We start from the raw sequence: 15,711 nt of genomic DNA, 5'->3' as shown, positions 1-15,711 counted from the left end.
AAATTCCTGAATAGACATTTTTTCCAAAGAACATATACAAATTGCCAACAGGACTTAAATGATGCACAATATTTAGTCATTAGGGAAATGCAAATCACAACCACAATACTTCACCTTACACCTGACAGAACGGTCATCATAAAGAAGACAAGAGATAACAAATGCTGGTGAGGATGTGGAGAAAAGAAATTGTAAACTGGCATAGCCACTAATGGAAAACTGTATGGAGGATCCTCAAAATTAAATACAGTACCTCTGTATTTCGTCTAGCAATTTTACTTCTGGGAATACATTCAAAGGAAATGAAAACACTAAAAAAAGATAGCTGCACCCCTATGTTCACAACAACATTATTCCTAATAGCCAAGAATGGAAGCAACCTAAGTTTCCATCAATAGATGAATGAATAAAGAAATTGTGAGATCTCTCTCTCTCTCTTTATATATGTGTGTGTGTATATATATAGATATCATCCATAAAAACCAAGGAAATTCTGCCATTTGTGGAAACATAGATGGACCTTGAGAACATTATGCTATGTAAAGTAAGCCAGACAGAGAAAGATATGTATGTATCTCACTTATATGCAGAATCTAAAACAAATTCATAGAGAAAGCAATCAGCTTTGTGTTTACCAGAGGTAATGGAAAGGGGCATTGGGAAAACATGGTCAAAAGGCACAAACTCTCAGTGATAAGGAAGAAAGTACTAGGGACATAATACAACATGATGTTTATAGTTAACACTGAAAGTTAGGAGAGTAAATCCTGAGTTCTCATCACAAGGGAAAAATTGAATGTACTCAGTAATTATTTCACAATAAATGTAAGTCAAACTATCATGCTGCACACCTTAAACTTATACAGTGATGTACAGTGATGTATGTTAATTCTATATTAATAAAACCAGGAAAAAGGCTTATGGTAGAGAACACTCAAGCAAACTTCACTATAAATCATAACCACAAAACAAGCTCTGACCAGCAGAGTAAACAAGGGCAAGTCTGAAGAAAGATGGTCACCAGGTTAAGTGTGGCAGTATTACTTCCTCCTCTCCCCTTGAAGTTGCCCTCAAGTCTCCCTGCGCCCTCTGGGGCCCAAGGCAATGATACCTGAACTGGAAGAAATACTGGAGTGGGTTGCCATGCCCTCCTCCCACAGGGATCAAATCAATGCAGGGATGTATCTTGCATTGCTGGCGGATTCTGAGTCACTTAGGAAGCCCATACTAGAGGCATGTGTATGAGGGCTAAGTCACTTCAGTTGTGTCTGACTCTTTGTGACCCTGTGGCCTGTAGCCCGCCAGGCTCCTCTGTCCATGGGACTCTCCAGGCAAGAACACTGGAGTGTGTTGCCATGCCCTTCTCCAGGGGATCTTCCCGACACAGGGATCAAACCCGTATCTCTCATGTCTCCTGCACTGGCATGCGAGTTCTTTACCATTAGCCCCACCTAGGAAGCCCCGTGGATGGGCTCAGTTATTTGCCTGAGGCCAGGCAGTAAGGAGTTGGAGTTGATTTGAACTGACACTCAGGACTCTGTTCCCAACACTGGTTGGTACATTGTAAGACCTATGAGGGCAGGAATGATGCCTGTATAATCACTGCAGATGTCCATGCCGAGCATAGCACCCACAAGGAAAGTGTCACTGAGGTCTGCAAGAATACAGACAAGAATGGAAGGACAAGGGTGAGAAAGCAGGAATGAGCACATTAATGAGAGAATGCAAAGAGGAATACAGAGGATAACTCAGCTAAGGATACAGGAATGTGGGTGGGGAAGCGGTGATGAGAGAATTTGACTAGGGACATACCCTATACACGTACCTGCGAGGAAAGGTGCCAAGGCCAGGCTACAGGCCAAGAGAAGGCTGCTGGGAGCTGCTTGTTGCATGACTGATGCCTTGTCCCTTTCTCTCTGAAAGACAGGAGCTAGTCAGCTCAGGTCCACAGGAAGAAACACCCAGTCTGTCCAGGATCGACCTCCCACAAGAATAGGCTTTCTGCCACTTGTGAACCCCTCCTGAGGCCCTACTTGCTGGGTGGGCCACTGGGAGCTTGGCCTTTGGAGGCACCTGGTATTCCGCAGTGGTCTGGGGCTCTTTCCGGCTTGTCCGCTACTTTCTATAGGGTTCCGGGAGCAAGTGGGCTGCGTCTAGCTCCCTGGTGTGTTGTGTGGCCAGGCAAGTTGCCACACGTATTACCTAGCACCTGCACCCAGGAACGCAGCTCTTCCTGGAGCGGGCCAGAGAGTACTGCGCAAGCGCAGGGGCAGGGGCCTCTGCTTCCTAATTGGCCCATCGCTATTGGTCCCTCCTCTTGCTCTTCCCACACTTCGCGGGAGCTGTTGCCAAAGAGATGCTAGAGCCTCAGAGGCTCACGTGACTGGAAAAAGGCTGATGGGCTGTTTCCGTGGTCCAGAGAATTGAGAGAAATGAGTCAAGCTGAGTTCCCGCTTTTCCTAGTTGTTTGGTGTTCACTCACATACCCGATTAAAGATATCTTATGGTGGCTGATCCAATTATCTGTCAACTCTAAACATCTCTGCTCCATCTCTTCAAAACAGAAAGCAAAGCAATAGTTACTAGGGACTGGGGATGCGGGGCGGGGAGAGGAAGAAAGGGGTACTTGTTCAATGGGTGTAGAGGTCCAGGTTTGCGATATGAAGAATTTCTAGTGATCTGTTGCACAATAATGTGACTATAGTTAACACTATTGTATTATGCACTTAATAATTAAAATGGGAAATTTTATGGCTTTTCAAAACGGCAATTAAAAAAAAACAAACACGAACTACTCCCTTGACATTTACATTGACTTCATTCTTTGTGATAAGTTCACTTGCTGCTAGGTCCGTTCTGACCACTCTTCAAAATTTTTGGAAATAATTTTATTTAATTATTTGTTTTTGACTGTTCTGGGTCTCTGTTTCTGGGGGCGCTTTTCTCTACTTGTGACGAGCAGACTTCTCTTTTTGCAGAACACAGAGTCCAGTGCTGACTCAGTAGTTGTGGTTCATGGGCTTAGTTGCTTCGTAGCATGTGGGATTTTCTTAGATCAGGGATTGAGCCTGTGTCTCCTGCATTGGCAGGTGGATTCTTTGCCACCAAGTCACCAGGGAAGCCCTCATCAAATGTTTTGACTCTTGATTTATAATTTTCCTTGCTATAGCCCTGTGCAAAAGAACTTTCGGTCACAAATGATCTATATCTGTGTTAGCATAGTACTGTGATGGGTTGGATGGGTCCCTAAAGTTATATCCATATCTTAATCTTTAACCTGTGAATATTGCCTTAGATGGCAAAAGATTTGATTAAGTTGGGGATCTTGAGACCTTTCCCCTAGATTATCTTGGTGGCCCTTAATATGTATTCTTAGAAGAGAGAAGCAGGAGGAGTTCTGAGAGACTCACAGAGAAGACTCAGAGAGGAGAACAGGACTATGAGACTATGGAAGCAGAGGTTGAACTGATGTGGCCACAAGGAATTCTGACAGCCACTAGAAGCAGGAAGAGGCAAGGAACAGACACTCCCCATGAGCATTTGGAGAAAGGGTGGCTCTGCCAACACCTGATTTCAGAATGATGAGAAAATATATTTCTGTTGTTTTGAGCCATTCATTTTGGTAGTTTGTTACAGCAGCCCAAGGTAACCAGTAGAAGTGGCCCCCCTCTGCTCTGGAGGTGGTTGTACGCTTGGAACGTAGCTAGTTAGGTGGTAAATTGGAATGTTAAATTACTTTAAACTCAAATAGCCTAAACCCCAGAGCTATCAGATTGCTCTCCCCTGCATTTTGCCTTCCCTGCACTCCCACACAACCACAGAATAGGATTCCTAATGCCCAGACAGATGTCCCTGAATGGAGTCTGCCATTACTCATGCTCTAACATGAGTTCCTTCCAACACTCTCATTTCCGCTCCACTGCATCTTATCCAGGCCTGTAGTTTCTCAACTTCTTTCCATTATTGCCCTTCTACAAGGGCCTGTTTAGACCCCTTTTCTTCCTATTGGCTCCTCTGTTGTGAAATTTTAATACTGCTGTTATATTGTTTATTTGTACATGTACTATGATCTTTTGGAGGGCCACGCACTATTGTGATATATAAGATTTCTTCCCCCTTCCTCAAAACTACTCCAGTTACAATACTTAAAAATTTGAAGATCTTACTGGTGATATGGCCACCGTTGATAATGAATGTCCTAGCCCAGTGACTCTCAGCAGGTGGTGAATGTATTCTCCAGAGACATTTGACAGGGTACCAAGACATTTCTGGCTGTCACAACTGGGGGTGCTACTGGTGTCTAGTAACTAGAGGTCAGAGGTGCTGCTGAGCATGCTGAACAATGCACAGGTTTGTCTCCCTCGCTGCTACAATAAAGAATTATCTGACCTGAAATGTTAATAGTGCTGAGGCTGAGAAACTTTGCTAGACTCAACAACTAAATAACCAAGGATAGCCCTGTAGCCCCACATAGTTAAGTTTCTTGATTTGAGTAGGAACTCTGGGATATATCACCAAACAAAGAATTATTACAGAATTTGGGAGAAGAGTGACACTTGGCAGAAATTTATAAGAAGTTCAAAGTGAAGCACAACTATATGTAGATAGATCCTTGTCAGGTTTGGACTGTGAGGTGGACCGCCGAAATGACAATGTTAAGATAGAAGCACTGTTTATAATAGCCAGGACATGGAAGCAACCTAGATGCCCATCAGCAGACGAATGGATAAGGAAGCTGTGGTACATATAAACCATGGAATATTACTCAGCCATTAAAAAGAATTCATTTTAATCAGTTCTAATGAGATGGATGAAACTGGAGCCCATTATACAGAGTGAAGTAAACCAGAAAGATAAAGAACAATACAGTATACTAACACATATATATGGAATTTAGAAAGATGGTAACGATAACCCTATATGCCAAACAGAAAAAGAGACACAGATGTATAGAACAGACATTTGGACTCTGTCGGAGAAGGTGAGGGTGGGATGTTCTGAGAGAACAGCATCGAAACATGTATACTATCAAGGGTGAAACAGATCACCAGCCCAGGTTGGATGCATGAGACAAGTGCTCGGTGCTGGTGCACTGGGAAGACCCAGAGGGATGGGGTGGGGAGGGAGGTGGGAGGGGGGTTCAGGATGGGGAACACATATAAATCCATGGCTGATTCATGTCAATGTATGGCAAAAACCACTACAATATTGTAAAGTAATTAGCCTCCAACTAATAAAAATAAATGGGGAAAAAAAAAAGTGAATGCCTAAAATCTCATATCTGCACCTTTGCTCCTAGGTTGGAGATGAAGGATATTTGTCTGCAAAGTGACTTAGATTTTTTTAGGCAAGTTTCTCATTAAGAAAGCAATAGTCATTCAACTTTATGACTGAAGAGATAAAAACTTTATTCCTACCCCAGGAGAAATGTTTCCTGTTAACTTTGCACCTGGTATTTATCTATGTCTTCTCTCCCAGCCTGATCAATGGTGGTAAGATTTTGAGCTGATATTTACTTTATCAAGCTCCACTAATGCCTCAACTGCTATAAACACACCTTTCTATCACCTTCCACTGGGGAGTTATCTTATCATTGCTGATCAAGTTTAGAGTCTACTTCTTGTCTCTTTAGTGACTCATTCCTTCACTGCTTTAGTGTACTCTTGTCAGGTGACCTGCCAACGTCTGATTCTGGAATCATATAGGCACTAGAACAGGACTAGCAAAAAAACAAAACAAAACAAAAAAGCAAGCAAGCAAGCAAGCAAGCAAGCAAACAAGAACAAAATGAAAACCAAAAATGAACACTCATATCTGTAGCTATATGCTACAATAAACTTATGCTTATTATATTTATTTGAGCTCCAAGCTTAATTTGGCAATCTTTTTACTCCTTCTATTCTAGCTTCCTCTGAGAAATCTCCCTGCCCAAAAGACTTAGCTACCTGTTATGAGAGTCATCGATTAATTCATTTGTTCCATTCAGTCTTCAAATATGTGCTAACTTCTAACTATGTGTCAGATCTGATGGTGGTGTGAAGAAATTAAGTGCATACTATTTCTATCCTCAAGGAACTCAGAGTCCAATAAGAGACTGGAGTCCAACAGTTATAAGATACAGCAACACACACTGTGTATATACCTGATCAGGGTGGCTTCCTGTCTAAATTATCAGTGATAGAATATGCATCAGTCAAAATGGGTCAGGTCTTGCTGTAGTAACAAACATCACAATTTTCAGTAACTTAACACCATGAACATATAATTTTATTTCTGAATTATACTTGTTGCCATGGAGTGGCAGGAAGCCCTGTCTCAAATTGAGCTTCCCCAGTCACTACAGCAGGGGAAAGACAGTGTGGCAAATCTTATACCACACAAATGCAAAGGATCATTAGAGACTACTACAAGTAACTATATGCCCATAAAATGGACAACCTGGAAGAAGTGAACACATTTTCAGAAAGGTACAATCTCCCAAGACTGAACCAGGAGGAAATAGAAAATATGTACAGATCAATCACAAGTACTGAAATTGAAATGTGATTAAAAACACCCAACAAACAAAAGTCCAATACCAGATGGCTCCACAGGAGGGTTATATCAAACATTTAGCTAAGAGTTAATACACATCCTTCTGACACTGTTCCAAAAAATTGCAGAGGGAGGAACACTCCCAAATTCATTCTTTGAGACCATCTTTATCCTCATACCAAGCTCAGACAAAGATACCTCATAAAAGAAAAGTATAGGTCAATATCACTGATGAGCATAGATGCAAAAATCCTCAACAAAATAGCAACAAACAGAATCCAACAACATATTAAAAGGATAATACACCATATTCAAGTGGGATTTATTCAAGGGATGCAAGGATATATACAAATCAATCATTGGATTGATTCTTAAATGTCCCCCCAGATCACATTCTAATGGGTATGCCTAACTTCAGGGGGCTGGGGCAGAGTAATCCTACTGTGTGCCTTGAAAGAGAGGAATTTCTGTGAAAAGGTTTAAGGTTTAACACAGACCAATATTTAGCAACATCAATAACTGTTTAGGCACTTGGACACTTTCTTGTTTCTTTTCTCTGGTAAGAAAAAAAGCTTTTAACTTTGTTTAAAAAAATCTTTTTTTAATAATGAGACTACATAAAGTGATAAGCAGACAGAACAGCACCTTACAAAGGAGACAATACAAAATGTCTAACGTAAATATTTCACTGGACTGTCAATAATCTAGACCAGTGCAGTCCAATAAAAATAAAATGAGCTACACTTGTATTTTTAAATTACAAAGAAAAGTAAATATAAACAAGTGAAATTAACATTAGTAACATGTAGGCATACCTTGGAGATAGTGAGGTCTTATTTCCAGACCAACACAATAAAGCAAGTAGCTCAATAAAAGGAGTCACATAATTTTGGGGGAGTTCTCAGTGGATTTGATAGTTATATTTACACTGTACTTAAAAAAAGTTATTGGAGTGTAGTTGCTTTGCAATGTTGTGTTAGTATGTAGAGTATCAGTTCAGTTCAGTCGCTCAGTCGTGTCTGACTCTTTGAGACCCCATGAACTGCATGCAGCACGCCAGGCCTCCCTGTCCATCACCAATTCCTGGAGTTTACCCAAAGTCATGTCCATTGAGTTGGTGATGCCATTCAACCATCTCATCTTCTGTCACCCCCTTCTTCTTCTGCCCCCAATCTTTCCCAGCATCAGGGTCTTTTCAAATGAGTCAGCTGTTTGCATCAGGTGGCCAAAGTGTTGGAGTTTCAGCTTCAGCATCAGTCCTTCCAATGAATATTTAGGACTGATTTCCTTTAGGATGGACTGGTTTGCTCCCCTTGCTGTCTAAGGGACTCTCAAGAGTCTTCTCCAACACCACAGTTCAAAAGCATCAATTTTTTGGCACTCAGCTTTCTTTATAGTCCAACTCTCACATCCTTACATGACTACTGGAAAAACTGTAGTTTTGACTAGATGGACCTTTGTTGGCAAAGTAATGTTTCTGCTTTTTAACATGCTGTCTAGGTTGGTCATAACTTTTCTTCCAAGGAGCAAGCATCTTTTAATTTCATGGCTGCAGTCACCATCTGCAGTGATTTTGGAGCCTCCCAAAATAAAGTCTCCCACTGTTTCCACTGTTTCCCCATCTATTAGCCATGAAGTGATGGGACCAGGTGCCATGATCTTTTGAATAAATAGTCCAAAATTTAAAAAATAAAATAATTGATGAAGAAGTTGACTTAGAAGTGAAAAGAAGTGGTGAAGGTCACAGATGGAACAGTCAAAGATTTTCTGAGATTGCCTTGTCTATGTCCCAGCTGAGAGCAAGAAAGGGAGAGACACAGCTGGCTACATCACTACTTCCCTGTCCCAGGTTTGTGCTTTCCTGCACCCAGGGGCAAGGAGGTAGTCTGTAGGCACACTGCCAAAGTGACCAAGGGAACGAGAGTCTCTGTGAGAAAATAGCTGAAAAAGGCCCTGCGAGGAGGTGTGGGTGATGTCCTAGGCTTGGGTAGATCAGGGGTGGAGTATCTGAAAGTATGTAAATCCTGCCCCTCCATCTGCCTATTGAGTATAGTCTCCCAGGTCTCTCTCCAGATAAAGGGAGAAAGAAAGGCTGGAAAGGATCCTTGGAGGAAATGCCTCAAGTGGAGTTATGAGACCTTTGATGGGATACCAGCTTTCAGCTCAAATCTCAGGGCTGCTACTACTGGGGGGAAAAAGCAGTGAGAATTACCAGTTGAGGGCAAGACCTTTACACTGACTGCTAAGGATGAGAAAATGCCCACCGGTAGGAAACTGGAGAGTCTTTATGTCTTTATGCCTTTATGCAGTGAAGTGTGGGGACCTGCTCAGAAACTGAGTTGATATGAAGATTATTTTAAGCTGAAGATACTTGACATTAACAGATTCAAAGAAAGAAGCCTTCTCAGAGCTTCATTTATCTTACTAAAAGCAACAACTTCTGAGGAATGAGGCTGCCATCAATTCTTTCTTTGAGGGTGGGCCTACACCCAGGAAGAAGCTGGTAGTAAAAGTACTATAAATCACCTCTCCAGAGAAATATCAAGGCCATGAAGAAGATGGAAACACTACTTACACTTGCATAAACAAACATTATCCTCAAAAAACTAAAAATAGAACTACTATATGATCCAGCAATCACAATTCTGGATAATCCCAAAGGAAGTGAAATTAGTGTCTTGAAGAGGTATATGTATTCCCATGTTCACTGATGCATTATTCACTATAGCCAAGATAGGGAAACAATGTAAATGTCCATCTATGGAGGAGTGAATGAAGAAAATGTGATTATCTATCTGTGTATCTATCTATCACCTATCTAGTCAGTGATCTATTTATCATCTATCTGTTATCTATCATATGTGTATATAAGTATATGACCTATCATCTGAGATCCGACCTCTCTGAGATCTATATCTAAAAGCTTTATCTATCTAGATCTCTATCTACGGGCTTCCCAGGTGACTTAGTGGTAAAGAATCTGCCTGCCAATGCAAGAGATGCAGGAGACACAGGTTTGATCCCTTGGTTGGGAAGATTCCCTGGAGAAGGAAATGGCAACTGACTCCAGTATTCTTGCCTGGGAAATCCCATGGAAAGAGGAGCCTGGTGGCTACAGTGCATAGGGTTGCCAAGAGTTGGACACGACTGAGCACACATGCACACACATAACAGACATAACAAGATCCCTATCTAGATTGTGTTTCTTATTATTTCTTCTGCTTCCTAAGTATAGGACTTATGATGAAGGATGCTTGGCATCTTTCATGTCTAATAGAGCTAGGCTTTCCCATGTCTTTTGCCAAATATTTCCTGCTGAGTCAGTTTTAAAATCTTCCCATTTTCACATTCTATTAAAAGGAAAAAGCTAGTAGCCTACATCATAAATTGGAAATTCTATGATGTGTACTTTCTTAAATGCCAGTTCTAATTGGAGTTTGCCATTTTTTTCCATGTGGAGATCAAATTCTCAAAGCTACTTACAGTCCTCAGGTTGTATTCTGGTGTGTACATTTTGGTGTGTTTAACCTAGTTTTCAGAAAGTATTTTTTTTCCCCTGGCATTCCAGCAGTATGGGGCTATACAGCCATTCCTGCCACACCATGAAAAGGGTCAACTCTTCCTGTCACTTTTGTGGTGTGAAGTGTTGTTAATTAGAATTAGATTCACTGCAAGTGCCAGAAAACACAGTGGTTGATCAGCTCCATAATTTCAGAAACTCAGTTTACTTCCTTATTGCTGTTCTGATATTCTCATTTCCTGGTTTCTACCTCATATTCCAAGATGTCCACTGAAGCTCCGTTTGTCATGACTACATGTCAGCCAGAAGGAAAGTGTGGCGGGGTGGAGAGGAAGCGATGCTGCCCTGACATCTGAGGACCCTGCTGAACAGCTACGTGTGTGCTTAGGGGCCATCATGCAGAGCTTAGGTGCGTAGCCACACCTAGCTGCACTGATAACCGGGACACGTATTCTAGGCAGTGTCTGCTCAGTTGAAATTGGGGTATATTTACAAAGAAGAAGGTCGTCAAACTTTATATCTTAATATAGCTTGCTCTCTGTAGCACAGGAAGGCATGAGTAGACAGGTTATCTTCCACTTGTCAGTTTTCAAAACTTGCCTACCTATTTGATGAGTGAGAGGTCAGACATATCAATAGCTGCAAATTATGGCTTTCTCCTTTGCTTGGGCAGGTGCTAAGGAGTTAAAGATCATGTTTATAATGTACAGAGTTGGGAATTGTGGTGAGGAAGGGGATTCTGTTCTGGAATTCTGTGGTGGGATGAGATTATAAGATGTTGGCCTGCATATAATCCTTTGGAATAGAACTCACTCTCCCCTTAGTTAATCTCTTCTTGAGAAGGGAATGTGGTTAAAGTGTTTGGGTGAAAACATACTTCTCAATGATGTTCTCATCCCCCACCCCCCGGCCAACTTTTCTAATGAGTAATTTATCATTAGTTAAGCCATGATTCAGAATCCTAGGGTGGGGGTCACCATGTACTTAGGTTCTCCTTCACCACACTGGGAGAAGGATGGAGGACAGAGGAAGTGGGATGGAGCCAGATCACATCTTCCCAGGAAACATTCTTTCTGTCTGCCAGTCATTCCAGGCTGATACCCAGGATATGGGGTAGAAGGACTTTTACACATGAAGGTATCATTAGCACATGCCACTTCTCTCTCCCTCTTGAGCAGTCATTGCCTTCTCATAGCAGTGGAAGTCAGGTAGTTCTGTCAGTAGTTCCTGGTCTGACCCTGGTGGGGGAAGCAACTGTCAAAAGGGACAGTCTGGTAGTTGATTTTGGTCTTGATGTCTTCTGCTACACTGCTAACTCCTACTGAAGATGCCCCTGAAGCTTCTGGAAACACAATGCTATCCTCATTATATATGAACAGAAGTGGAAGAAAAGGCTGGCCTGTTTTCAATTTTTATTATCCAGGTTTGGTATAAAGGATGTAGATTGGGCTTTCAGGATGGATTTCTGGCCTCTGAAGACTTTTAGAGACGTCTTAAAATATATAGAGTCATTGGTGGCATCTCTTATGGCAGTTGCATTATGTAAGCAAAGATTTATGGTGCAAAGTATGGTCTAATTTGGAGGAACAAGACTGCAAATCAGGCTCTATCTCTTCTTCCCTCCCTGCTTTCCTGCTGCCTTCTGCTTTCCCTCCTTTCTGCCTGTATTCTTCCTTTCTTTCTTTTTGATACTTATTGAGGCATTATAATGTGCCAGGTGCAAAGTTAGGCACTGTGGTGAAGTCATGGAGACTCCCTGTTCTCGCGCACTGTGAGGAGACAGACTTAATTGAAGAACTAAAGGCTAGGAAGGATATGGGACATATCTAAAAGAACTTGACTTAGTTTTGGATTATGGAGAATTCCTTGAAGAGATGATACTTGGGCTAAGGAAGGAAGGATTTTAAGCATAGAGGAGAAAGCAGCATCCCAGGCAGAGGAACAGCTCTGGAAACGACCTGGAAGGAAGAAGGAGCAGAGGAGCAGGATTAAGGCAAAAGAAACATGAGATGAAGTCAAGAAGACCAGACTCTTCAGGGTTTTGTAAGCAATGGGAAAGACTATTTGTTTTGCCTGAGTGCATTAATTCATTTATGTAGTCATTATTCAATATTTAATAAATGCCAACTATGTGTCAAGGGCAAAGACAACATTTGTCCTCATGGAGCTTACCTTAGAGTAGAAGACAGGTGGCAAACAATATATGTATGTAAAAATATGTCATGTGTCAGAGGATGACACATGAGGGAACAATGGCGATTGCTAAAACAATTTAAGGGGAGGCTATAGGGTGAAGTCAGTGGCATGGGGTTAGATTTGTGTTCAGAAATCTTGTTGGCTACATCTCGAGGAAAAAACCTGTGGTTTTGTACATGAGGTGTGGTAAGAATGGGGCAAGGAGACCTGTTTGGACATTCCTGACTCATCCACTGTATCTTTAGACTATGGTAGTGGTAGCTGCAGCCCTAAGGGAATGCACCCTAAGGGAAGGTAAGCGCTGACAGTCAAAGGGACGGTCTTGAGGACCTTGTGAGAGACTGAATATGAGTGGCGATGCACATCTACTGAGCTGGTGAGACATTCACTCAACCTGACATGAAAGTGAGATCATGACTTTGTGTCTTGGCGTGATGAATTTGAGGTACCTTTGAAACATCCAGTGGGGTGTCATGTGGAGTTGGGTATTAAAAGTCTTATAGGAGATATCTGGCTAGCTTATGAATATATGGCCAAGTTTGGTGTCAGGTGGTAACTGAAGTCATAGCCATGAATTAGAGTGATAAGAGAGAGTGTGGATTGAGAAGGGGTAGGCACCAGGTCCAGAGGCACTCATTACTCAATAGGAAGGGGTGGGCCAGAAGAGGGATCTTCAAGGAGGAACTAACAACAGTGCCAATATTGGATAAGGTAAGAAAATGTTCTTTAGCTTTATCTGTTGATTCAACCGGTATTTATTGATGGGCCCTGTGCCCGTCATTCTTCTAGGAATCAGAATTAAGAATCAAAGCCTCTGTACTCCCGTACATTTAAAGGGAAAAAGAAATGTAGAATACACAAATGAAGTTAGAAAAAGATGATGGAGTGGGAATGACATTTTGGACAGGATGGCCAGTGAAGGAATCCCTAAAGGGTCACATTTGAGCAGTTCCTAAATGAAGTGAAGGCGAAAACCATGCGAACATGTAGGGGGAAGTGCCCAGGCATTGAGACATCTGCGCTGAAGGACCCCTAGGTGGGATTGTGCTTATGAATTTTGAGCAACAGTGAGAGAGTTATTGTAGCTGGAGGAGAAGAATGAAGGAGATGTTTGGGGAAATAGCCAGCAATGAAGGCCCTTTGCAGAGAAGGGAAGCCCTTAGACATTCAGTGACATGGAGATGATGAATGACTGCTGCTTCAGACAAGGGATGGATGGAGAAGCTGGCCTGGGGTTTGTCGAGGTGGGGAAGGTGAGTGGGGAGTGGACACAAACCATCTGGACATCTCTTTGAAGTGTGGGAGCTGGAAGGGAATGAGGAGTGCCCCTTTCACTTTTCTGTATGTGGATTTGAGATTGCTCATTCTGGAAGGCAATCCTAGAATGGGCACCTGGAGCCACAGGCACATCTTAGAGGTGAGGATCCTTCTCTGCTGGGTCTTAAACAGTCCTACCTGCCCCACACTTCCCTATGACCTTCTTCATTGCTCCTGTTACTTCTTTGTTCCTGAGGCTGTAGATGACAGGATTCAGCATGGGTGTGAGGACTGTATAGAAGACGGATACTACATCATCCTGGCCAGGAGAGTGGTAGGATGCAGGTAACATGTAAGTGTAGACAAGGGGCCCGTAGAAGAGGTTGACAACTGCCAAGTGGGATGAGCAGGTGGCTAGGGCCTTCTTACGCCCCTCCGCAGAGTGCATCCGGAGCACAGCTGCCAGGATTAAGGCATAGGAGGCGGTGATGAAGGCAATGGGCACCAGGAGGACCACCACACCCGTCACAAAGAGCACCCGCTCATAGGCGGCTGTGTCAGCACAGGCCAACCTCAGCAGTGAAGGCACCTCACAGAAGAAGTGTGCAATCTTCCGTGAGCCACAGTAGGGGAACTGCAGGGTCAGTGCAGTCTGGATGGAGGCGTTGAGTGACCCTCCCAGCCAGGAGGCAGCCACCAGGAGCAGGCAGTTCTGGCGACTCATGAGCACCGGGTAGCGCAGAGGATTACAGATGGCCGCGTAGCGGTCATAGGCCATGAGGGCCAGCAGGATGCACTCTGCAGCCCCCAGGAACATGAAGAAAAACATTTGTGCTCCACAGCCTCCAAATGAGATGCTAATCCATCCAAAGAGGAAGCCTGCTATCATCTTGGGGACAGTGACTGAGGTGAAGAAGATGTCCAAGAAGGATAGCTGGCTGAGGAGGAAGTACATGGGTGTGTGGAGCCGGGCCTCTGCCCAGATCAGGAGGACCATGGCAGCATTGCCGGCCATGGCAAGTGTGTAGATGACCACCACCATGCTGAAGAGGAACAAGTGCATCCTGCTCTCATTAAAAAGGCTGGTGAGAACAAAGTTAGTGGAGGAGGAACGGTTCCCGGTCCCTCTGACTGCCTCCTGCTGAACTGCACTGTTGGAGGAAAGTGAGTCGGCTCACCAAGAGCTCACCAAGGGCTCAGAAGCGTCCACTCTGAGTCAGAGAGAAGGTGATAGATGAACAGCAGAAAGTAACTGGCAAGCCTGACTAGGGGGCTGTGAGAGTTCTTCCTACCAGTCTTGCAGATTGCTATAGGGTCGACAATCTTTCACAAAGAAAAACTACTATAACAGACATAGTATTCAGCCAAGGCAGTGTTCAGAGGGGGACTTAAAACTCAGAATACAAACGTTAGAAAAGAGGAAAGACAAACCAATGATAAAGTTTCCATCTCAAAAAGTTAGAAAAGGAACCACAGTGCCCTAGAACACCTTATGTTTTTATAAAAATATACTTAGCATCCTTAGCAATATTTCCAGTGAATAAATAGGCACACAGGAAAAAAATTATAAAAAGGAAACATTTAATCTCATGCTTAGTCTGAGAACTAGATCCACACCTATATGGATTATATGGTTCAAAATTCTTATTTTCTGCCTGCCAATGCAGGAGATGCAGGAGACATGAGTTTGATCCCTGGGTTGAGAAGATCCCCTGGAGGGGGAAATGGCAACTCACTCCAATATTCTTGCCTGAAAAATCCCAGTGGACGGAGGAGAATAGGAACTACAGTCCCTGCGGTGGCAGAGTCAAACACGACTGAGCATGCACACACAAATTTTTATGTACTTGGGTATCTATGTGATGCACTTCTGTTAGAAATAGATGAGAGCCTGTGACTGTGGCAGACAAAGTGTGCTTTATCAGCTAGCAGAGCCAGGCATGGCCGTGTTTCTCTTGCCACCTTGTCCCTCAGGAGTCCTAGATACACTCATTGTGTTCAGAGCTCATAATCATTTTTTACATGGGTTTCTGGAAGTATGTTGTCCTCATCTTCATAACTGTCACCTCGTTTATTTTTATTTTTTGGTCAAAACAGTATTTTTAATGCTCAATGGTTTATTCAATTATCTTGCCAAATTTGGCATTCATTCTTTGTTTTTCCAGGAATTTTATAAATTTTGTCTAAGTTTTCTAAATTGTTGG

General features: G+C 42.8%; 1 protein-coding gene across 1 annotated transcript; it reads right to left on the bottom strand.

Annotated features, from left to right (window-relative positions):
- Positions 1–13,691: 13,691 nt before the first annotated feature.
- Positions 13,692–14,570, bottom strand: LOC110136318 (olfactory receptor 2T27-like). The gene has a single exon (XM_020891926.2). It carries the CDS (start codon positions 14,568–14,570, stop codon positions 13,692–13,694), a length of 879 nt encoding a protein of 292 aa, XP_020747585.2.
- Positions 14,571–15,711: the final 1,141 nt, after the last annotated feature.

Source organism: Odocoileus virginianus, chromosome 3 (genome assembly GCF_023699985.2).
Source record: "Odocoileus virginianus isolate 20LAN1187 ecotype Illinois chromosome 3, Ovbor_1.2, whole genome shotgun sequence".
Classification (NCBI taxonomy): Eukaryota; Metazoa; Chordata; class Mammalia; order Artiodactyla; family Cervidae; genus Odocoileus; species Odocoileus virginianus.
This window is presented reverse-complemented; position numbering and strand designations above follow the sequence as displayed.